Source organism: Orcinus orca, chromosome 5 (assembly GCF_937001465.1).
Source record: "Orcinus orca chromosome 5, mOrcOrc1.1, whole genome shotgun sequence".
In the NCBI taxonomy this organism is placed as follows: Eukaryota; Metazoa; Chordata; class Mammalia; order Artiodactyla; family Delphinidae; genus Orcinus; species Orcinus orca.
In genome coordinates, this window is record NC_064563.1 from 82,955,412 (window position 1) to 82,981,070 (window position 25,659).

A 25,659-nucleotide genomic window follows, 5' to 3' on the forward strand; every position below is an offset into this window, starting at 1 on the left:
TGAAAGAAGCCCTGTCATTGTTCAAAATACCTGATTTACTCCTGGGGAGTAGCCCAGACCCTGAAAGAATCTCAGTCTGTGAGGTTTTATGATAAATGTCAGTGATTATGCTGATAATAGACTGTTCCACCAAAACTAGGCAGGGGAAGGCATTGCTTTTCAGTGGGGAAAAAAAAAATCATAAACTGCTTTCTACAAAGCCCATGGCTGGTGCGTTAGCATCCTGCTTCTTATCCCAAGGGTGGGAGTGAGGAGAGAAGAAGAGAGAAAAAAGAGGGAGGGAGGGTAGTAGATTAAAAGGGGGAAAAGAGAGGGAAATGAAATTGCCAGAGAATGAGGAAGGGCTCTCTTCAGCCTTGAGCTCTGGCCATGAAAATGTCCTATCCCTAGGGGTCCTCTCAGGAGAGTCCCAACCTGTCCATAACCGGCGACTGCCAATTAACTTCACGGCACTACTGAGGCCACCCTCTCATCCAGCCTAGACCAGGCCCACTCTGACTGGAACACGTAGGAGGGTGGGCCCATCATTTTGATCAAACACGCAGCTTTTCCAGTCTCCACATAAATTCCAAAGGCAGTTGTTTACTCCTTCATCTGGATTAGGGGAGGGAATATCCAATGTCCCATGTCCCAGAGACAAGTCTGTTGTTCCTCTGCCCATAACCCTACACGTCCTCATGGTGTCCCAAGCTGGGAAAGAGCCCAGGAATCTGGCCGACTACCTTGTGGTGGATATTTGTTGTTTTAGTCCGCCCAGTGTCCTTTCTTGGGAAGAAACTCCTGCCCCATACCATGTGTTTTGGGAAGCTGTTAATCAGAATGTGCTGCCTGCTATTGGGATGGTATCATGACCCAAATACAGCCTAGCACAGGACCACCCCCTTGACAATATGCTTTGTCCAAGCACATGGTAGCGGTGGGGGGAACATGACACAAACAGGACCAATGAGAATCCTTCCCTGGGTTGGATGTACACAACCTTGGGAAAATACACTCTTCTTGCTGTGGTACCAAAGCTGGGAGGATGCAATTTGGGGACTTGCACTAGCCATCTTGTCAGCCATATGGAGAAACTAAAACTGCAGAATAAGCTGAGAGTCTGATGAGAGAAAGAGAGAGAGCGAGCAAGTACTTATAGCATTGAATACTGTATTCATTTCCTGGGGCTACCATAAAAAATTACCACAACCTTGGTGGCTCAAAACAACAGAAATTTCTTCTCTCCCAGTTCTGGAGACCAGAAGACTGAAATCAAGGTGTGGGCAGGGCAGTGCTCCCTCTGCAGACTCTGGGGGGAGAATCTGTTCCTTGCCTCTTCCAGCTTCTGGTAGCTGCCAGCATTCCCTGGTGTTCCTTGGCCTGTGACTGTACCATCTCCCATCTCCACTTCCATTGGCCTTCTCTGTGTGTCTCTTCTCCTTTGTCTGTGTTGACTATCCCTCTGCCTTTCTCTTATAAGAATGCATGCGATTGCATTTAGGGCCCACCTGGAAAATCAAGGATAAGATCCTCCTCCCAAGATCTTCAACTTAATCACATCTTTGCCTTATAAGTAATATTCACTTTTTTGCCTAAAAGGTAACATTTGCAGGTTCCAGAGATTAGGAAGTAAATAAATCTTTGTGGGAGTCGGGGGGGAGCATTTTTTTAGCCTACCACAAGTCCCATTCAAGTCTCTGAGACCTTATTTCTTGCCAATAAGTTCCTTCTTGTCTTAGGCTAGTATAAGTTGAGTTTAATCACTTGTGTTAAAGGTATCTTAAATGATACACATCCCCATGTCTGCAGCAAGCTGGGAAAAACACGGAGGAAGCAGCCTAGTGCAGTGGACAGAACATCTGCTCTTCTGCAAGTGTTTGCGAAAACCATTTCCTTTTCCCAGCTTTGATACTTCACACCTCTTACAAAGATTAGGTTTAAAGGACTGTTGCATTTGCATATGCTAACTATTTTGTTTTAAACACTCTGTACTTATATTTATGGGCTGATGATCAGTTGGGACTTTTTTCAATTATGATCAGAAAACTCAACCTAAGAGGCTTGAGCAAAACCAAGCAGACAACAAAGCTAAAAAATCTGGGGCTAATCAGGTACAGCTCAGTTTGAGGCTCTGATGATATTATTGGGCTCCATCTCTTAGCTCTGTCTCTTTACGATTGGTGGTATCTCAGGTCCCAGGAAGCGGCCCCTTGCAACTTCAAACTCACATCATCTTGTACCCTGGCCAGTGGAAGAGAAAGTAGCCTTCCCTGATGGGTAGAACAGAAATCTTGAAATTGGATCTCATTGGCCCTATTGGTCTGACTTCTGTCAGATGTCTACTGCTGAACTGTGGCCAAGGGAATGAAAAGCATTAGCTTACCCTAGAGATCATTGCTTTAGCTCTAGAGTGGACTAGAACACAAGGATGAAGAGTGGAAGAGGAATGGTATTCTAGAGGGATATGCAATATGGTTACCTGAAGTGGGGTGAAAGCATGCTGGCTGCAAAAGGAATAGATGTGTACTTAATATCAGAGATTTCATGATATAAATTCCTTTATTTTTTCAAATGAATAGGCCTGTCAAGCTCATGATAAATAGATTATCATAAATCATAGTTTTGTGAACACAATATGATAATTTATACTACCAATTCACAGAATTTTCAGAAATTAACTTGGAGAAGATTGTGTGAATCTAGCACCTCTAGACAGGGTAGAATAGGCATACATATAAATTACACATTGTTCTGTGTATGTAAATAAACACATAAATATGTAATATTTCCCTAAGTTGGTGATGAAAGCGTCTTGTCACAGGTGCTCTCAATGATTAAACAAAATGTCACAATGATTTGATTGTCACAATGAACGTGATTAACAATAATAAATATTGCATTCAATTCTAGAAATGTTCTTTTGGCTTGAGAGTGAGATTTAGTTTTCTGTAGCAGCGGTCTTCGAACTTTATGGTGACATACCTCCAGCAATAACAATGGACTAAATATATACATTATAAAACATACACAAAATATAAAATAAGAAGATGAGTTAAAGACAAAATAATCAACATTTAAAAAACACATCATTTTACTTATCAATGGTTGAAAAACCTTTATGCTCTCATTGGAATAATAATAAATTTAGTGAGAGTGGTGTTTTTATTTTATTTAGAAAATATTTGCTTAATGTTTTGTGACAGAGACAGTTGAAGGTCTGATCCTAAGTCCAGTTTATTTTGATATTTGGTTTGATGACTGTGAGAGGTGAAAAAGATAACTCATTTTTATAGACAAAATTGTGTTTACCCAAAACTTATATGTTGAACCCCCAATGTGGCTGTATTTGGAAATAGAGCCTTTAAGGAGGTAATTAAGGTTAAAAGAGGTGAGAAGGGTGGAGTCCAAATCCAATAGGACTGGTGTCCCAATAGGATGTGTCATGTGAGGACACATCAAGGAGGTGCCCATCTGCAAGCCAAGGAGAGAGACCTCACCGGAAACCAACCCTGTCAGTGCCTTGATCTTGCACTTCTAGCCTCCAGAACTGTGAGAAAATAAATTTTTGTTCAGTAAGCCACCCACTTTGTGGTATTCTGTTACAGCAGCCCTAGCAGACTCATACACTCCAAATGTTCATAGATCAAATGGGAGATGTGCATCAGTGGCCCACTCGCAAAATTATGACAGTGTTATAAATCAATCATGCAAAAGTTTTGTCTAAATTTGGCTAGTAAATTTCCATCTGCTCCAGAAATCATTTGTTCTTCAAATTAACTGAAAGTTTTTACATATTTAAACTTTTCACAAGTGAGTAGATAAACTATTAAAACTCTTTGCTGGGAGATTTTTTAAACAGGTTAGAAAATTTTGTTAAATTTATTTATTTATTTTTAAACATCTTTATTGGAATATAATTGCTTTACAATGTTGTGTTAGTTTCTGCTGTATAACAAAGTGAATCAGCTATATGTATACATATATTCCCATATCCCTTCCCTCTTGGGTCTCCCGCCCACCCTCCCTAACCCACCCCTCTAGGTGGTCACAAAGCACTGAGCTGATCTCCCTGTGCTATGCGGCTGCTTCCCACTATCTATCTGTTTTACATTTGGTAGTGTATGTATGTCAATGCTTAAAGTTTTTTAAATGTGCATACATGAGAGTTTTTTATGGTGCCACACCTTTTTTGTTTGGGACAACAAAATCACCTAACAATGAAACGTTTCCAAATATCCGATTTCAAAGTATTTTCTCCATAGCACAAGTTTGTTTTTGTTTTTGTTTTTTTGTGGTACGCGGGCCTCTCACTGTTGTGGCCTCTCCCGTTGCGGAGCACAGGCTCCGGACGCACAGGCTCAGCGGCCATGGCTCACCGGCCCAGCCGCTCCGCGGCACGTGGGATCTTCCCGGACCGGGGCACGAACCCGTGTCCCCTGCATCGGCAGGCGGACTCTCAACCACTGCGCCACCAGGGAAGCCCACAAGTTTGTTTTTAAGAGCAATTACTTTCTCACTCATTATTAGCATCACAAATTTTCCACGAAATGGTAGATTGTGTGTGGATTCTTCTTTTAACATGATTTACATGATAGGTAGCCTTGTTATCACATAATAAGACAACAAATTTAGAACAGCTGTCTTTTTTTTAACATCTTTATTGGGGTATAATTGCTTTACAATGGTGTGTTAGTTTCTGCTTTATAACAAAGTGAATCAGTTATACATATACATATGTTCCCATATCTCTTCCCTCTTGCGTCTCCCTCCCTCCCACCTTCCTTATCCCACCCCTCCAGGCAGTCACAAAGCACCGAGCTGATCTCCCTGTGCTATGCGGCTGCTTCCCACTAGCTATCTACCTTACGTTTGGTAGTGTATATATGTCCATGCCTCTCTCTCGCTTTGTCACAGCTCACCCTTCCCCCTCCCCATGTCCTCAAGTTCGTTCTCTAGTAGGTCTGTGTCTTTATTCCTCTCTTACCCCTAGGTTCTTCATGGCATTTTTTTTTTCTTAAATTCCATATATATGTGTTAGCATACGGTATTTGTCTTTCTCTTTCTGACTTACTTCACTCTGTATGACAGACTCTAGGTCTATCCACCTCATTACAAATAGCTCAATTTCGTTTCTTTTTATGGCTGAGTAATATTCCATTGTATATATGTGCCACATCTTCTTTATCCATTCATATGTTGATGGGCACTTAGGTTGTTTCCATCTCCGGGCTATTGTAAATAGAGCTGCAATGAACATTTTGGTACATGACTCTTTTTGAATTATGGTTTTCTCAGGGTATATGCCCAGTAGTGGGATTGCTGGGTCATATGGTAGTTCTATTTATACTTTTTTAAGGAACCTCCATACTGTTCTCCACAGTGGCTGTACCAATTCACATTCCCACCAGCAGTGCAAGAGGGTTCCCTTTTCTCCACACCCTCTCCAGCATTTATTGTTTCTAGATTCTTTGATGATGGCCATTCTGACTGGTGTGAGATGGTATCTCATTGTAGTTTTGATTTGCATTTCTCTAATGATTAATGATGTTGAGCATTCTTTCATGTGTTTGTTGGCAGTCTGTATATCTTCTTTGGAGAAATGTCTGTTTAGGTCTTCTGCCCATTTTTGGATTGGGTTGTTTGTTTTTTTGTTATTGAGCTGCATGAGCTGCTTGTGAATTTTGGAGATGAATCCTTTGTCAGTTGCTTCATTTGCAAATATTTTCTCCCATTCTGAGGGTTGTCTTTTGGTCTTGTTTATGGTTTCCTTTGCTGTGCAAAAGCTTTGAAGTTTCATTAGGTCCCATTTGTTTATTTTTGTTTTTATTTCCATTTCTCTAGGAGGTGGGTCAGAAAGGATCTTGCTGTGATTTATGTCATAGAGTGTTCTGCCTATGTTTTCCTCTAAGAGTTTGATAGTTTCTGGCCTTACATTTAGGTCGTTAATCCATTTTGAGCTTATTTTTGTGTATGGTGTTAGGGAGTGATCTAATCTCATACTTTTACATGTAGCTGTCCAGTTTTCCCAGCACCACTTATTGAAGAGGCTGTCCTTTCTCCACTGTACATTCCTGCCTCCTTTATCAAAGATAAGGTGACCATATGTGTGTTGGTTTATCTCTGGGCTTTCTATTCTAGAACAGCTGTCTTTATATCAGACAAAGGTTTGAGTTTTCAAGTTCGACAACATTTATGGCCTCTGCCCCAAGGTAATCTGTGAGCCTCAATGTAGTATAAAATGCTTTCATAGTCATTTCCCATATCATTACTAAATATTAAAATATTCTGCTCTATGTTAATTTATAAAATAAACCACATCAGTGACTTTCTACAGCATGCTATGCAGCGCTGGCCTCAGTCTTTTTGCTGCAGTATCTCATCTGTGAATTGTGCAGCACAGGGTTCCACCTGTGAGGGTAGCCGTGGAACCTTACCCTGAATCCTTCTTCCACTCTGTTCAAAGCAGCCACTCTTCTGTGGCTTCACGTACACAGTTCTTCCAGAAGATGTTGCTTTCATTAAAGAAGTCATTTAATATTAAGAATGTATCTTTTCCAGCACTATAGCTTTCTGTAGTTGCTCACACACAAAAAGCAGTTCTTTGTTGATTTCATTATTGAAACAGAATTTAGCCAATCTTTAATAAGCACTGAAACATTTGAGGCATCCATATTTTCATCACTATATAGCAACTATGGATGGTGTAATTTGCTCTAATACTTGTTTTTCCTGCTGATCTTCAGGAGTGTGTGTGTGTGTGTGTGTGTGTGTGTGTGTGTGTGTGGCTTTTTGAATTTTTTTTGCCAATTCCAGTGGTGTGTGCTGACCAAAATATGCATTTTAACTTGTTATTATATTGTTTTCCATGTACTATTTCTACTATTCCTGATTAGATCAGGAAGATAATTGTTCCCCCTCAAGGTATGTCTTTTGCTATTATGTAAGAAACCTAAAAGAGTGTCTCTAAATATTTAATATCAAATTGAGTGAAATTTTCTAAAGTACTGAATTGAGTACTGCATATCTTCGAACATCACCCCACCCCCCCCAAAAAAATGATAGGTATCTGTCTCAATGTCTTTATGTTCCAGATACCTGGTTTCTAAAGTTCTTGGTAATCCTAAGTACAACATTCCTAACAAATAACTCAAAGCATACTAGGCATGAGGATATCACTAATAATAATGAATGTGAATCCATATTTCACATAGTCTTATTGTTACTTTTGTGTTTGACTCATTGTCAGATCTAATTAAGTCGTTTGTTTTTATCTTGTTAATGTGTCAGTCAGCAAGCTCTTTTCAGAAGTAGGAAACATGTCAGCTCTGACCTTTTCTTATTAATAGGAAGAAGGTTTATCCTCAATTTATGGTTCTGTTCCTAAAATGTTTTTTTGTTTTGCGGTACGCGGGCCTCTCACTGTTGTGGCCTCTCCCATACGCGCAGGCTCAGCGGCCATGGCTCACCGGCCCAGCCGCTCTGCGGCATGTGGGATCTTCCTGGACCGGGGCACGAACCCGTGTCCCCTGCATCGGCAGACAGACTCTCAACCACTGTGCCACCAGGGAAGCCCCCTAAAATGTTTTTAATCTAGTTTAGTTAAAACTAGATCATATAATATGTAAATCCATTTAAGTGGGCACACTGCAGTATAACACAATATGTTAAAGGAAACGATGCCGTCATCCCTTTGTGGGGAGAAGGCCCACTCTTTCCTCATGGTGTTTGGCAACAGGACATAACTCGTGACTGTCTGACATAGGGACTAAATATGGGCAACAGAGTCTATCTACATATTTGCAAAGTTAATTTCTATTTTTAGATTGGAAATAAGTAAAAATAGACATTCTAATATTTTTTCCCATGCCCTCGGGGGACCCTGCGCCCCAACTTTGGAGGGTACTGGTTTCACAGTGTAGGTTGGTGATTCGTTGCTGCAGCGGACATTCTTGGCTTGGTCCCAGCATTCATTCCTGCTTTTCCTGTCAACATTACCCTTATTTTCTTTTGGGTGGGTCTTCATTGGCTCAAATTAGCCCAGCCCAGCCTCCAATCAAAGTGACTGGTATGGAGATGTCAAGAAATTCAATTTATGCTTTCTTTTTTAAAAAGTGAACCCTAAGATTTTGTAGCAGCTCCCAAAAGAGGCTCTCTCCCTCACCCAGATGGGGTAGTCCAAGGGCGTGATGAGGCTGGCACTGAAACCAGTTTACCACCCTGAGAGCATAAACTGGAACTCTCAGAAGCCACCATATGGAACCCAGGGATGAAATAAGATTGCTGAAGGTAAAGAGGAGAGATGGCAAGAAACAGGATCCTTGCTGACCTTATTTGTGGTCGGATGAAGACTTTCCTGAAGCCAGACTTACCCCTGGATCTCTCAGCTACTAGGTGAATAAATTCTGTTTAATTGCATAAGCAATTTAAGTTGGCCTCTTTGTCATCTGCAACCAAAAAATTCATCACTGATACAGCTGTCAACTCCTTTGTTTTGTTGTTATTGTTGTCGGTTCATTTTGTTTTGTTTTGTGTTTATTATAGAGAGTCAAGTTAACCATACTCTGTAGCACAGAATTATCATCAGTATCTGCAAGGTCCTTTCATTGAATTATTCCCCTAGCAGCACACATTAATTATAAGCTTATGTACCAGGCACTGTTCTAAGTAATTTACATATATTAACACATATAATCTGCAGAACAATCCTATGGAGTTACTATTATTATTATCCCCATTTTACAAATGAGGAAACTGAGACCAGAGGTAAGTAACTTGCCCAAGGTTACTCAGTAAGTAATAAAGCCAAGATTTACTACCAAGGCAAATTTGAACCAAGGTAACCTGGCTCCTAAACCCATGCTCTTAATCACTACAGTACACCAGAAAGACTACACTATGCACATACTAACATTTGGCATTGTCCAACTCTCTAATTTTTGCCACTGTAATAAGTGTAAAGTAATATTTACCATTTCTTATGTAACTTTGGACAAGTTACTTAAACTCTCTGTGTCTAAGTTTCCTTACCTGTAAAATGGAGGTAATAAAATAATACTGACTTTATAGGGTTGTTGTGTAGTTTAAATAATGCCAGTGACTGTGAACATCTTTTCTCTACTTGTTGGCCATTCAGGATTCCTTTTTTTGAGAAACTGCCTGTTCATGCCCTTTGACCATTTTTCTACTGAGTTTCCTGTCTTTTTCTTATTGATTTGCAGGGGTCACATATATATTGCAGTTATGTCCATTTTAGATATTACACATCTCCTTCTAATCTATCACTTTTCTGTGGTGCCCTTGTTTAACAGGAATCTTTAATTTTGATATAATCAAATTGATCAATTGTGCTCCAGATGTGGAGAGAATGAAGACATGAAAAACAATGTTTATGCCCTCAGCAACTTAAAATCTGGCTGAAGAATCAAGACTAACAACTATTATGAACAAGTGTCAGACACCATATAACAATATGCAATAAGATGCCAAGTTGTAAGTCTATGTAATCAACTATTAACCTCGGAAAAGTACCCCAATTTTTCTGAGCTTCAGTTTCCTTACTTGGAAAGTGGACACAATAAAAAAATACTTTTCAGTTTGTTGTGATAATTAAATAAAAAAGACCTGGCTCTTGTGGTTAGTACCTGGCATATAATACCAACTGCAATTCAGATGCAAAGCAGATTAATGAAATAATAATGGCTACCATTTATGGAGGGCTGCTACCTGCCTGGCACTTTCTATACAATACCATATTTAAATTTCACAACCCCCTGCAAGGCATTATTGTCAGATGCAGAAACCTAGGTTCAGAGAGCTTCAGTAATCTGACAAAGTCACACAGCCAGTAAAAGGTGGCAACAAGATTGAAAGCCAGGTTCGTTTGACCTCAAACCTCATGTGCTTTCCACTATGCCAAGTTATTGCCAGAAAAGGTACCAGAAAAGCAATGAAACTTTGCTTGGATCCTGAAAATTTTTTTAAAAAGACAGAATTTGAATAGACAAAAGGAAGAAGGAAGAGAGGAGACCATGCCAGATTCTGAGAGGGTGCAGTGCATGGGCCAGGGATGAAAAGTATTGTGAGTTCTTACAGGGCAGAAGCAAAACTTGTACAACATAGTGCCCTTCAGTCCCAGCACAGAGATTGGGACGGGTAGCTGGTGGGGGAATGCCTATTCCCTACTTCTCTTACTTCCATAACGAGGAAGCAGGAGTGCATTTTCTGACTGGGAAGCTTGAAGGAGGAACTAGGGATGTGTCCCTCTGACCCCTCAATTTTGGGAAGCAGGCCTGCCCCAGGAAGCATGTATTTTGTGCTTTTCCAGAAACTGTAAAACTGCAGTCAGTTTTATACAAGCAGACTTTCCAACTCTGTTTGTGGCTGGTGGGGTATGTTCAATTCTGGGGTGAAGTACAAGCAGGTCCTTGTCCCTGCAGATCTAAAGCCACTGCCACCATTCCAGTTTTTACCAGGGACAGGCTGACATTTTGCTTTCCACCAGTCTGACTCCTGCAGCTATCTCAATGGATTCTGAACTTGTATGGGCGATATGGGTGTTATTTGAAGCCCCCTAAGACCACAACCGTCGGCACTCAATAAACCATGGTAAAAGAGTGAATGTGACAAATTCAGAGGACAATGAGAAGATGGCCTGATGTGAGCAGAGGACATATAAGTAGCTTAAGTAAGGTTAGATGGATGACTTACAAGAAAGGCTTTTGGATTTGACGTGGGAAGAGTGCTTAAGTTTCTGAGCAGGGGAAGAGCACGAGGAAGACCGTGTTTATGTAGAGATAATACGGCAGTGCGCCGCAGTGGAGACTGGCGGGGGAGAACTTGGAGCTGGAGGGAACCAGAGGTGGTTTCTATAATTCCTAAGTGAAAGAGGATGAAGGTCTGGCCTAGGGAAGTGGAAATGTGATGGGGGTGAAAGGATGAACAGGAGATCTCGAAGGAAAAACTGTCAGGATACGGTCACAACTGAGGTCTGAGAAGTAGAGAGAACGTTTTTGAGGGAGGTAGATGAGCAGGCCCGGAACTGGTGGGAAGCGGGTCTCAGTCTTGGGCACATTAAATCTGAGGTGTCAAGTTGGTTTGCTCTCCGCACCAGGGACACCGGGCGCACAGTAGGAAAAAAGCTACAGTGGGAGCAGTTTGCGGAGTCAACGCTGTCAAAGACGCATCACGCATTTGAGGACCTCTGGGAAGAAGTTGGTGGAGATGTGAAGTATGAACATAGAGGGTGCCCGGGATGACCGAGGTGGGAGTAGGGACACTGGTGAAGCTGGGAGGAGGAGAGTAGGGGGACCCCGGTCGCTCCTGGGCTTGAGGGAAGGACAGGATGAGGCTGCAGGCAAACGCTGGAATCAGGATCTTCTCAGCAGAGGAGGATGGCCTCCGCCTCCCACCCCCCTCCCCAGGAAATCCACAGTTGAACCCAAAGCAGCTTTCCTCAGGCTGGCTGGTCTTCTGGGCCCCGCGCCCCCTTCCTCGCGCTCTGGCGACAGTGATGCCCTGGACCCGGAGCTGCGGGGTCCCTCTGCACCTCTGGCCCTCTATCAGCCGTAGGGGGCGACTTCAGCTCCCCACGCCGCAGGGCCTTTCCCCCCAGGTTCCCGCCCCAGGGCGAGCCAGGGCCCCCAGCATTACCGCCCCACCTGGCCACTGCCGCAGCCCGCACTCGCAGCCTGCCCGAGCTGCAGCAAGCCAGCGGCCCCTCCCGGGGGTGGGGTTTCGGCTCCCACACCCACACCCCCTCCGCCTTTGTTGCAGTGTCCCCCAGGACCACCCCCTCTGTGCCTCGGCTTCCACGTCCTGGGGGCTAAAGTAGAGGCCTGGGTTTCGGGGAAGGGGTTCGGCGGCGCCAGGACGCTCGCGGGCTCCAGGACGTAGCGAGGGGCTGGGAGGAGGGAGCGGAACCCTGAGCCGCGGGGGCCGCTGCTGCAGAAGGGGGAGGAGAATGGGGAGGAGCTGGGGGGCAGGCTGTCGGGGAAGGAGGGGTCTTAAGGGGCGGCGAGGCCAGGTCGGATTTCCTCTGAGGCTGGCGATCGGCGAAGCTCCCACCTTCCCTTAGAGCTCGCTGCAGCCGCCTGCCCCCGCGCCCTCCGGAGACCGGAACGGGACCATGGTGAGAGCGGGGTTCGCTGCGCGGAGCCGAGCGCACTGGCCCGACCCCTCTGGGCGGCCGAGGGTGGCCGGGCGGAGGGAGCGAGCCGCCGAGGCACGAGGAAGTTTCCGGGGTCGACACGGGGCCCGGTGCCTTCACTCTCGCTCTTGTCTTTTCCGCAGATGTGGACACGCTGGCTCGCGCTCGCGCTGGTGGCGGTCGCCTGGGTCCACGCCGAGGTAGGTGAGCCTCTGAGGAGGTCCGAACTCAGGCGCCGGGGCCACTGGGGTCTGCGCGTCGCGCGGGCGGTGCGTGCGTCCAGGGGATGCTCTCCCCGGGTAGGACTGGGAGTTTCCATCTGCCGGGTGAGGGGGGCGCTCGGAGCAGAAATGCTGCTTACGAAACTTAAACCTAAAAATCAGGAAAAGTAGTTTGGGCCGTCAGCGGGAACCCCCCCGCGGCTAATATGGAGGGAGAGTGGGGAGGGGGAGAGAGGACGAGCAGGGCCGATTGGGATGCAGGCGGCCACAAGAGCAGGAGCCGAGTTCAAAAAGGCGCCTGAGTTCTTTCCTTCACTTAAGAGGAAATTGAGAATAATTGGAGACTTTTCCCTTCCGAGTCTGTCTCCTGGGGGAGGGGGGTCGGGGGATCTCAAGAGACTCTTCCTTTAGGGCGGGATATTTTTTTTTCTTTTATAAAGTAAAATGATGATTCTCTGGTTTTTTTTTTCTTTTTTTGTAAAGTCCCCTCGGATTTTGCGTTATTATCAGAGCCAAATAACGGCCTTTTAAAATCTCAATTTTTTTCTTAAACTGGCGTTGCGCAAGTATGAGTGATCCATTGCTCTGCTCTTTGAGGGCTCTGCGTTTCCAGTCAAAGTATTTCAGCGCCTTTTGGGTAATGTTTTCTTTTCAACTCCAGTGACCTTCCTGAGACACTACAAACAAACCAACAAACCCTTCGCTCACAAGCCCCTCCATTAACTCAAAGGTTTATGGACAGAAAATAAACAATTCTAAATTCCCTGGGCTCTAGTCTCCAGAAAAGTGAGGTCAGAAACCAAACATTTGATAATTATGGCAGGAAATGTGGAAGGAATTAAAAAGCATGAGGGAGAAGAAATGGCATGTACATTACAAAAGAAATAGCTCCCTGGTGGGTGGTTATTCTCCCTCTTTGAATTTTTTTTCTTCATATTACAGTTTAGCCCCACCCTTAGCATCACAGCTTGACTGCCCAGAAAAGTCATAAAAGCCTGCAAGGTCTTCACGATTAAAAAAAATAAAATACACATTATACTGAACTCTCATTTAATTCACTACCACACTTTTGGTTGATCTGGAAACACGTGCTGTTTTTACTCACAATGAAATAAAAATAGCTAATATTTTTTGGATATCTACTTTGTGTTGTAATAAAACTCCATTTGAGTGATGGGGACACTAAGTCAGAAAGGTCATGTAATTTACCTAGTGTCCTAAGTTGTTAAATGGTAGGAGTGGGATTTGAACACAGTCAGGCATCGCACCCCAGGCTCTTAACCACTGTCTCACACAAGGACTTCATATTTGCTATGTACTTCTCATATAGCAGACATTGGTTGGGCTGCATGCCTCATTTCTTTTAAAGCTTCCCAGAACCTTGTAGGGTCAGTTTTGTTATCCACAATTTACAGAGGAAGAAACAGGTTCCGGAGACTAGGTAACCTGCCCAAGGTCTCACAGCTAGTTCTTAGGAAGGATCTGAACCCAGCTCCTTCCACTGGTGGAGCTCATCTTGAACTCCAGATCTGCTTCTAATGCATTTTGTTCTCCAGGGTTTGAGTTTGAGGGAGGATCCGTCACTGGCTGATTTAGTCCTGGCTGAGAAACAGCCTTCCATCCCTGCTGTTGCCCTCAAAAGGCTGCTGTAGTCCACTGATGGACGAGGTGAATCCCTGGTTTGTTTTACTGCAGGTTTAGGAATTGCCAGCTAGTGTGTGAAATCGCTCTGTGAACTGTAATGCACATTTGAGGAGTGAGGATGCCATAGGTTCACTCACCACAAGGCTCTGTAGCCCAAGGTCTGGGATCTATTCTCCCAAGCTGTTTGTACTATACACCCCCCCACCCCCCACCCCCAGTGCATTGCAGGGAAAAGCTTAGCCCTCATAGGAAGTTCCCCCAGCAGCAATTTCCTGCTTGAGGTGGAAGAGCAGAAAGTACTCTCACAGAATTCCCAAGGCAAAATCGTGGGGAAAGAGGCAAAATCAAGAAGTGCTGAGGCATGAAAACGGAGGAAGTGGTGCAGAAAGAAGGTTGTGAACTCAGGGTATGTGAGGAGTAGGTATGATGTAGCTTTCATTTCATGACTCCAGATTATTAAGGATTATTTTTTTTATCAATACAATCTCTTGGTATCTGACCCTGGTAACATTTGGCAAGTTTTTAATCAGTGTTTTAATAATAATAAATGAAAAGGTAGATTAGCCCTAGCAATTTGGATATTACTTTCAGCATTTTATCGTGTAGTTAATGGTGCTTTTGCAGTGGAATTTTTTTCCTTGTTAGCTGCAACAACATATAGCAAACAAAGCCAAGTAATGGTATTGACTGTTTTTATTGACATGAATCCACTTTAGTAGACTTTAGGGCTGAAATCGTACAAATATTGTTGAACTTGTAAAATGAAATTTAAAAAACAAACTTAGTTTTCTTGGTGCTTTTTGATTTAATACAAGCACAAGGATTCAATTCAGCATATTTTTAAAGTATGTGATTGCACAACAAATTATGCTGATAGTTGAAGAAGCCAAGTCTTTGGAATAGTCGTAGACCTCTAGAATCAGGTGTCCCTAGCTTGAGAAAAGGTGGTTGTCGTCATTATTAGTGCCAGTCTGTAAATCCTGTTTGGTTAGATTCAAGAAACTATTAACAAATCTCATTAAGGAAAGTGTTATATTTTTAATGTTTTTCATGGTCTCTTGGCACCTCAGGGTTGATTTTTTGACTGCTTCCTCTTTTTCTTTCTTTTTGTCTTAATACTTCAGGCAGCCTCCATCAAAATTCCATCCCATCCACCTGAGCTCACAGCCATGCACTCTTTAGAGTCTGCTTGAAACGGGGTGTTGGCACATATCTCTTGATGAGCATATATTAGTATCTGCAATGGACAAGGAATGGGGGGTTGCAGCGGCAGAGCAAGCTACCTTGTTTCAGAATCTTTTGGGAGGGGGCTAGGTGGGCCTGCTCACTCTTCCTTCACCCATCCCCCTCCCATTGAGAATTACTGCAGTTCACTGTGAGGTGTGGATAGTGGAGGCTGGGAAAGGTTGACATGTGCCCTTGAGTCTCAGGAGGTGGTGGGTATGAGTCTACTTTAACACCAAAAGGCAGCGTTGGCAAATGCCCAAGCACACTCCACTCTCCGTTGGTGGTTATCTCTGCTGGCACTCTGATTTCCAACATTCCAGGTCTATAAATTCATCATGATAAGTCACAAGTACAGGAGACTGATTCGCAAATCAGAACACTCATTCCAGTAAGGGAATACTTAACCTATGAACTGTGAGCGCATCATTTAAGATAATAGCAGCAAGAACAATAACAATTATACAGATAGGCAAGAAGATTCTTAGGGCATTGTCCCTCTGAAGCCAGGTTTCATAACCTCATTTATACCCTATTATCAACATACAGTTAAGCAGCCACCAGGGGTATTATTGGCAGATGTGGGGTCTCCTCTTTATTCTTTAGAATTATTCTAATAGTGGATTCAGGAAGGCCTAGAGTGTGATTTTCCCATTTTGCCTTGATTTTCCCCACATCCTCTGACTGCTTCTTGAAGCTACAGAAAAAACTAGGATTTTAATATCCATCTTGTACATTAACCACTATCTCTTGTTTGTTTATCCTTTGGCAAATAAACTCCTGGCTGTGATTCTGGAGACCATTGTTAGAAATTGGGATGTTAAAACATGGCAGTGACTCTGCTGAATAGCCAGAACAGATGGACAAGCACCCTGCAAATTGAGGCCCTGGATGTTGAAAATGTCTTTAGAAAGGACATGTCACAATTCCCATAGACATCTCTGGATTGGGTAATGGAAAGCAGAAGTCCATTCTCAGGCTCAGAAGAATGAGTTTGGGAAGAGCTGTGAGGTGGGGGCATGGGCTGCTATGAATGTAATGTCACAAAGAAGAAAATAAAGTCTTCAAAGTCAGTGAGGCAGGAAGACACATGTTTCCAGGAGAACAGGGAAAGGATGAGCTGTAAATGCCAGTGGTCACACATGGAGGATTGAAAATATCATGGTGTCTTTTTCCTGCTCCTTTTCAAATAAATGGACATCCAGACAGAAATTTCTAGTAGCCACAAATAGTATTAGCTTAAGGACACCAGATATTATAGGACTGAAAAACAACTTATACTTAGATGGGTTCATTTTGTAAGCTATGTGACTGATGTCCTGTAGGTCAAATGCATACTTTTCTCTAAGGTTCCATCTTCTGTCACTTGTGACTTTGGCATGGGGTGCTTTCTCTAGGAGTGAGTCATTAACAGCACAGGCCTTCACTTCACGGTGCCCATCAGTCAGTATTCCCTGATGTAGGCTGAGCATGCCCTACACAGGGCAGAGTCATGGATGTCATAGCAAGCATAGCTATGTCAGAGTCATAGCAAGACATGGTCTCTGCCCTCAGGTTGCTTACAATCTAATGGTGGGCTGTTAGATTTAAACTGGCAGCTATACTGTATAATATTATAACTGCATGCTGAACAACTATCTTCATTATTATTATTGCTTTTTTTTACATTAACAAGGACTTCCCCTGACTTTTAAAGTTATTTTACATTAGTACAATGCACAAATCTTTAATGTATAGTTTGATGAACTTTCATATGTGAATATACCCATGTAGCCACCACCCAATCAAGACTGAGGGAGTTGGTACAGTAAGGAGGCTATGAACTCAGGGTGTGTGGAAACAGTTAACATGAAAAAAAGTGAGGTATAGATATGATCGAGGTTACGTTTCATCACTTGATGATCATTAATTATCATTTAATTAGTCCAGTCTCTTGATGTCTGTCCCTACTAACATTTGGCGAGCTTTTAATTCATGATTTAACAATAATGAACCTTTAATAATTCATGAAAAGGTAAATGAACCCTCTCCATATGAGACTTGCACTTTGGATATTATTTTAAGCATTTTTAACTTGTAGTTAACAGTGCTTGCAGTAGACAATTGTTTTCCTTGTTAGCTACGAAAACATAGCAAACACAGTTAAATACAATCTTTATTGACATGAATTCATTTTAGCAAACTTTGTATAGCTGACTTGACTGTTTTGCTGATGGATATTTCAGGGCTGCATATAATCTACGCTGAGAAACCAAATCAAGAAAAGAAACTCAGTTAATTCTGTTTGACCACTTTGCCCTGGTCATTATTACTTTTAAAGGGACTCTACATAAGATGCCTATCACATTATGAAAGCTAAAAACGTAAAGCCTACTACATACCTAACAAGAGGAAAAGAGTTAAGAGTTAACAGCAATATATGCCACTAAGTTATGTTTACAAAACATTTAAGGCTCCGGCAAATGATTATCATTTAAATAAAAAAGCAGGACATCCCCCCACTCCAATGCCTATCCTCACAACTATGTAACAATTTATAGAGAAGTATGACAAAATGTCTTAAAATCCATCATGAGGATTCTTGTGACATCTCACCTTTTTCGAGAGGAATTTATCCTTCTAATATATGCTATTTTATTTAAATAAGAAAGTGTTATTTTCTGATAAAATATGGAAATTAAATATAATAATTAATATAATTTATTTATTTAATTAATTTATTTATTAATAATAAATAATAAATAATTTATTTAATAAATAAATAAATAAATAAATAAATAATATTTATTATTTATTATAATAAAATTTTTTATAATTTATTATAAAATTTATTATAATATTTATTATAAATTTATAATATAAATAAATTTTTTAATATAAATAAATATATTATAAATAAATTTATAAAATTTATTATAATAAAATTATTATTTATTATAATATTTATAAATAATAAATAAAATAAATAAATAAATAAATAATAAATTAATTATTAATTTATTTAATTTATTTATTTAATTTATTTAATTAATATAATTAAATAAAAAGCTCAGAGAATATAGAAAAAACTAGAGCAACGAATAAAGTTGCCCATAATTCTACCACCTAAAGATAAACTAGCCCTTCATCCCTCCTTTCAGAGAAATTATCAAAGTCAATTAACAGATGTATGTGATATGCCTACTAGACACTGTAAGCAATGAAAATTAGTGCCTCCCAACACTATGATAAATCGCCTGCAGAGATGGAACAAACATGGTGTGCATGTCACCACTACCCTCTCCCTTACCCATGGCAGACCTTACTAATCAATCAGAATTCTTCCTTCTGAGCCTGGAGGAGGTTAGAAAATCCTTCTCAGCAATGCTGTAGACAGCCACTAGCAGTTACTCTGTGTGTGAGATAAAAGACATTTGCCTTTTCTGCTGGAAAAGTCAATCCAATTTGACAGACATTGGTATATCTTTAGCCAGAATTAAGATGATTAGAAGGCAGAGTTTGGGACTATGTGAAACAACAACAACATGGCGTAATAGGTGATGGAACTAGGGTAGCAAATGGATGAAAATGTCGAGAAAACAGCAGTTTGTTCCTGGCTCAGGCTTCTAAGTTCTCTAGATGAGTTCGAACACCTTAAACATGTAAGCCAAACTCTCTAATACTGGCCATCAACAAAAATATGAGAATTTTCTTGGCTTTTCTGCTGGAGTAAATAGTTGTTCTTGCTAAGGCTCTAAGAGCTGCTGCTGTCATAGATAACAGCTTCTGCATTAGCAGCCGCCTGGCAAGAAACTGCTAAATGGAAAGCTCTCTGGGTAGTTGGAGTACAAAATATATCCTGTAAATCTGCATTTTCTGCTGTGGTTGGAGGATTTCCATGTAATCTCTTTGCAGACTTTTTATATGCTCATTTGGAAGCCATCACTAGTAAGCTATTCCCAGGATTGTCTGAATTTATGACCTTTAAAATGTTTCCTGTATAATCCCAGACACTATTTGTGACCAACTAAGCTGTTGCCAAAACAAGTCATGTGACACATGGCAAAAGCATGATATGTTGCAGGCCCGGTTTATACATATGTGTGGCATGGGATATTGGCTTGAGGTAGGGAAAATGTCTTTTACTACTTTTTATCGCATTCAAGATTTAAAATCCTGTGTCTGAGGCAAAATTTGTCTTATTCCACAGTCTGTCATTCTGTCCCTCAGTGATAGTAAATGAATGTAATTTATTGATCTACAGCAGTGCCAGTTCTACCAATCACTCTGCACATATACTGCTATTAAGAATAGTGTGGAACTAAAAGCAGTACCATATTGGTCCCTATTCTGAAGTAGCTGCTACCACCATAGCTACTGTACAGCTCAAATGGACCTGGCCGTTAGGGGGCCAAATCTTTGGCATTCACAGAAATGACCACCCCCTTCCTCACCTCTTGCTGCTGGTGCAGAAATCCCTGAAATGCAGCTGTGGGATGGATGCCTTCTCAGAATTTGAGAGGCTCCAAGGGAGCTGCTGGGGCCATTTTCAGGCTGTTCACCTCGACCACTTGACCAGTCTGTCCAGTAGGTGGCAGCTTTTTGTGTGGAACTTCATCTGAAATTGTGTCTGTTCCTGGAGTGCTAGCGCTTTTCTCTTATTTCTTGTTTTCATGTCACTCAAGCCTTCTACTGAGTTCCTTTCTTCATTCTCTTCTCTTGTTCTCATATCTGGGTGTTTCCGAGTCTTACCTTTTACATGGACCCTGTTACAGAACTTTCTTATTATTAAGAAGAACATAGTGAAAGAGTCCTTGATTTAGAAGTCCTGCTCTTTCCCTTTCTTGCTAACGTTACCTTTTTAAAGCCACCTAATTAATATCTCTGACTTGCAGCCTCAGTTAAGAGCAAGGGCTTTGGGGTAATGAATAGGTTTGAATTCTGGCCTTGTCGAGCTGTGAAACCATGAGCAAATTACTTTACCTCCCTGAGCTTACTTTCTTCATTTGTAAAATGAATAATGGCTAGACGTCTCTCTTGCCTATCAATCCAATTAGATAGCCTCTTCTCCTCATAGCACACAGTCAACACCAAACACTTGCAAAAAAAAAGTGCATCTTAAGAATCCCTACTGGGCACTGATAAAGACTGTTTTTAACTCTAATGATTTCAACAAGAGAATTCTCAGTTTACACATTAACATTCACTAGGCATTGTCTGTATTTGTACACCCTGTGCACTGGCTCAGGTTGTTGTTCTGTTCACTGATTTATCGTTGAGAGGAAGTATAGCGTAATGGTTTAGCACTCAGGCCTTGAAGCTACATTACCTGAGTTTAAATCCTAGCGTAGCCCTTATTAGCCCTGTGAACTTGGGGAAGCTACTTAACCTCTCTGGGTGTGTTTTCTCATCTATAAAATGGGCTTAATATGGAGTATTTACCCCATAAGTTAGTTGTGAGAATCAAGTAAGCTATTCCATGTAAAGCAATTAGAAGAGTGGTTTGGCACACAGAGTACAGTAAATGTTAGCTATTATTATCAAGCTTGTGGCATCTCTACTTATTGGAAGAGCTCCAAAAGCTATGGGGGGGGGGGTGTGTGTGTGTGTGTTTGCACACTCGCATGTGCTCATGGCTGGCAGAACTCCCCTTGCTTCCTTTATTCTCTCCAGAGATTAAGGATCACCTTTTAAAAGACAACTAGAATATTTATTTCAGTGGATGCTTTGACGCCCAGAATTCATATCAGAACCCTTGCCTCTACTGAGCCAATCTTGCCTTCAAACTTCCAGCATTTCCTCTGTGAAGCCACAGCTCTGTCATTCCTCCAGGAAAAGAGTTAAGGACTCATTGAGCACCTTCCTTGCACAGGCAGTGCATGTTGTAAGCCAGCATAGGTTTTCCCTGAAGACTGAGTGAACAAGGCAGAGAACTGGAAAGGGAAGAAGAGTGAGAAAAGGCAAAAAAGAGAGGTGATAAAACTCCTCTGGAATTTTTCCAGATTCAGCTTTTCTCCTGTGTCCACCCTTCTTACACATGGAGGTGGCCACCAGATATCTTGGATTTTTTGTGGGATTTGTCGTTTGGATATTCTTGCTGTAGTCCCCGTAGCACAGCCTGTCCCCGTGCCACAAATACTCAATTTGGGGTTTAGAAAATAATGATCAGGCAAAGGAATAGAACCCTTTGCTTTCACTGTTTGAAAAATAAATACCGGGCTTCCCTGGTGGCGCAGTGGTTGAGAGTCCGCCTGCCAATGCAGGGGATGCGGGTTCGTGCCCCGGTCCAGGAGGATCCCACGTGCCGCGGATGGCCGCTGAGCCTGCGCGTCCGGAGCCTGTGCTCCGCAATGGGAGAGGCCACAACAGTGAGAGGCCCGCGTACCGCAAAAAAAAATAATAATAATAAAAAGAAAAAGAAATACCTTCTCTCAAAGACAGGGTAGGAAGTATCCCTGGAGCAGGCTGATTTGTCCGTTTGGGAACCAAGGCAGTGCTTCGGGTGTTTTGCACACAAACTTGAGTCCTCTGCTGCTGTGTCTGGCAGCCAGCCCTGACTGTAGCCTCACGTGGCCACCAATTCCCAGGCCCCGGAGCCTGGTCTCTTTATTGCTCCCTGCGTTGCTCTCTTCATCTTTTCCCTCTGCCTTCTTGTCTTTCCTTTTCTTTCTCATCTCCTTCCTCCACCATAACAAAGAGGTCATCGTGGAGTGTTTGGGCTGCATTTTCGGAGCTGCCAAAACATACACAGAGCACCAGGTTCACATTTCATGCAGAGAGAAAGCTGCACAAAATCTTGATGCATTATTTTGCTTCACCATCTGGGACAAAGTAACAGTTCTCCAAGTAAACTCAAGGAAGGAAAGGTTTCCTGTTCTCTATCAGGCACTGAGTTAATGCTGGTGACTAAGACACAGACCTGTCCCCAAGGAGCTTGCAGTCCACTGGGGGAGGCACACAGGGCGGAGTGACCCAGCATGGTAAGTGCTAGGACAGGGCTGACAACGTAACCCAGCACTGGGGGTTGCGGGAAGGCCTCACAGAGGGTGTGCCCCCAAGCTGAGCCCCAAATATGAGTGGTGTTAGCCAGACAACAGCAGGGAGAGGGAAAGAGCCTTATCTAACTCTCACAACATGATGATGCTGTTACTATAATCTTCATTTATCAGTGAAGAAACCATGGCCCAGAAGATTGTTAGTTACCCCAAATCAGTCACCTAGTAAATCGTAAAGCCAGGATACAAACCCAGGACTTCCAACTCTCAGGGAAGGCAAATACTCTGTGTTCAAGTGTGCTTAAGGTCCACTGAGTCTTATTTCTGAAAGTGACTTTGAAAACAAAGCAAAGACCTTTTCTCTCTAGGTTATATGGACTCAAAAACAACTGCACAGGCTCTGTCATTTAACTCTTCATGCTCTATCAGCTGCAAGTGCCTGGATCAATACTTGAGGCCTGGTCATGGTCATTCTGGCCACATCGACATGGGCACGGCCTCAACTTGGTTCGGGTCCAAGTGCTTCTTTGACCCACACTGAAGTACAGTATAGTTGTTCCATCAGAGCACTTGCCTCATAATGGTCAGTGACTCAGGAGCTGCTTTAAAACAGTTTCTTTGTCCTTCAGATGTATTCACAACGATTCCACATTGAATAAGACCAAACTTCAAGACAGCTCTAAGACTCCAGCTAAGTGTCTGGGTATGGTTGTTCAGACTGTCGACTGCACAAAAGTGGCTGGCGAAGGGAACCAACTGGGCTGACTCCATCCTGCACTCTGCTTCCCAGTCTCTGTGCCCTATCCTGGGCCTTGTCTGCCCACCCAGGGGGAGAACCACCTTTTTTCTAACTGATGTGCAGAGCTTCCCAGACCCAACATTTTCTCTCAGATATAAGATGCTTATTCGACTATGGTGGCCATTTCTCCTCTGTACATTTTGTAAATTGGTATCATTCAGAGTCTTAGAAAGCTTTCACAACAGGCTTCCACCCAAAGCCAGTTCTGTATTTTTGTGGATTTTCCTCATGGATTACCTAAGATGATACAAATGGAAATTTTAAAAAATCTGTCCTTTTACAACCAAAAATGTGCTACTTTTGGCTCTTGCCCAACTCAGTTTAGTTTGGGAACTATGATTCCCCAGGAATTGAGAAAAGCATTCCTAGCTTCCCCCGGATTGCTGGATTAGCACAACTTCCCTCAGCCCACAGCTGAATTCCAGCGCCGAGGAAGAAACGTCTTAGACAGAGTGAACTCCCAGCCTGGAGCCTGTCAGAGGTTGTGTCATGTGTTTGCATTAGCTGAATAAAAAGCAAGCAAGCTTTCTGGCCTGACTCCCCCTCCTCCCCACACCCCGCTCTGGAGAGGCCGGTTAAAGTCTAGACAGTGTCTGCTTGGCAGTGAGCCTTTTCAGCACAGTCTGCACAGTTCTGCAGCTCTGACTTGGGTTGCCTCTCTTCACTCATCCCCTGCCCCCTCGCCCCCGTTTTCTTAGTTAGCCTTAAACTGTCTCAGGGGACTGGCATGAGCCTCATATGTAAGAAGCAGGTGACTGAATTTATGAGACCGTCAGGATTCAGCTGTCTTGAGAGGTTCAGAGTTGAGAAAATATCAGCAGTGCTGGCTGCAGCTGTGGCTGAGTTTACAGAGATTCCGTGATGTGAGCCAGCTTCCAACAAGCCTCCATTTATTGGCCAGAGATGGGCTGGAGGGAACCCAGGACAGACAGTGGCACCCAGGTAATGAGCCTTGGTGGAGTGAACTTGGGCAAGTCACTGGGCCCCTCATCTGCAAAATATGGGGGTTAGAGTAGGGGAGCTCTCAAACCCAGCTCTGAAATCCTATCCATATAAAAGGAGGCAGACATTTTAGGTTGGATTGTCAAAGTATTCTACTTAATGGAGTTAAGATATTTGATTAGCTCTTGTCTTAATTGACGGCCCAAGGAGGAGCAGTTTGAAAGAGAAGCTGGCCCAGGAATGGGAACAGAGAACGAGTAAAAGCAGGAGGCATTTTGTGTCCCTTGCTTTCTCCTGTGTGCGTTGAATGAAATATAAACGGTACGTCACGTGGCACCCGAACAGTCTTCATGCCCAGAAATCCCGGTTGCTGTCTATTCTACAGAAAGGAATCACTTGATTTTTCCACTTTAGAAAGCAGCTAATCCACAACGCTGGGCAAGAAATGAAGGATGCTGGGTCTTCTTGGGATTGAGCAAGGAATCTTTTTTAAAAAAGAAGACAACCCAAGATTTCGAAACATGCAACTTGAGCTTTTACTGAACTTACAAAAAAACAAAAACAAAACTTTCTTCTGACCTTTGTAAATGTTCACGTTTTCTTTTCAAAATAATGATGCAATATTGAAACAGCTTACAAAAATCATTGCCTGAAAGCGTTGCATGGACCCTATTTTGTTTTCCAGAACTCTTCTTGCCTTCTCACCATGTTGCCTGGCCCGTGACCAGGATCCTGGGTTTCCTCAACAGGAATTGATGAAGTTCCTGCCCTGGTCCCCATGCCTTCTCTCTAAATCAGTTCAGGGCTCTTGTTACAGCTGAAGGCACTACTTTTTGGCCTTGACCTCAGTGGTTAAATCAAGTGACTTGAGAGGGTGAATGCAGTAAGGAAGCAGAGGCCAGTGCAGATGTTTTAGTCCTGTTTAATGCTTGGTACCTCAACTGCACTCTAGTTCCTGAATCCCACTAGACAATCCCAGTATGCTAAACTCTGCTGACCTTTGGTTCTGAATTGGGAGGCCAGCCCAGTGCTGTCTGTGGCTTTCCTAATAAGGCCACTTGTACAGTGTCAGAATTGAATTCAAATTGGCTGTGCTCCAGGGTAGACTATATACACAGAGACACCCATAAATTTTACTACTTAACTGACTTAAGTTTCACTACTTGGAGAATGTGACCATCTACTTATAGACTACAATACACTCCCCTCACAAATACACTCCCCTCACAAAAACAAATTCCTGTGGAAACTAAAGAAGAGAAGCATATATGTTATTAAATTTCCCTTAATTTGATTGTTGTGTTTAATCTAGTTTGGTACTTAACTTATAATGTCCTGATTTCTTTCTGAGCCTAGTGATATAGATCAGTGCTTATTTTTGTGGTTGTGAAGTTTGCTTGTTAACTTAATCAATGTGTCATTCATTCATTCATTCATTCCCTACCTCATTCCAAAAATAAGAAGTATGTTTTTCTTCTCAAATTCTATGGCTAGCATGCCCTACTAGTTTTTGTTCGAGTCATGCTAAATAGACATATTTTCCATTTTGGTAAAGGACTCAAGTTTATGGCATAACAGTTGCAACAGAGAAAAATAAAATGGATGGAGAACTTAAAATTCCTGATGACTCACCACGATACCTGGCTCATCTAGATTTTAATGTGAAATTGACACACTAGTGTGGAATTCCTATTAGAGCAGCTACAACCTTTGAAGCAGAATTCCAGATGC

General features: G+C 42.5%; 1 protein-coding gene across 1 annotated transcript in view; it reads left to right on the forward strand.

The window, feature by feature from the left end:
- Window positions 1-11,954: 11,954 nt before the first annotated feature.
- Window positions 11,955-25,659, forward strand: part of FSTL1 (follistatin like 1) — a 51,340-nt gene continuing 37,635 nt past the window's right edge. Inside the window, exons 1-2 of the mRNA XM_004278537.3 lie at window positions 11,955-12,106; window positions 12,268-12,324. Of these exons, the coding sequence (XP_004278585.1) occupies window positions 12,104-12,106; window positions 12,268-12,324 (60 nt within the window). The 5' untranslated portion in view covers window positions 11,955-12,103. The remainder of the gene's footprint in view (window positions 12,107-12,267; window positions 12,325-25,659) is intronic.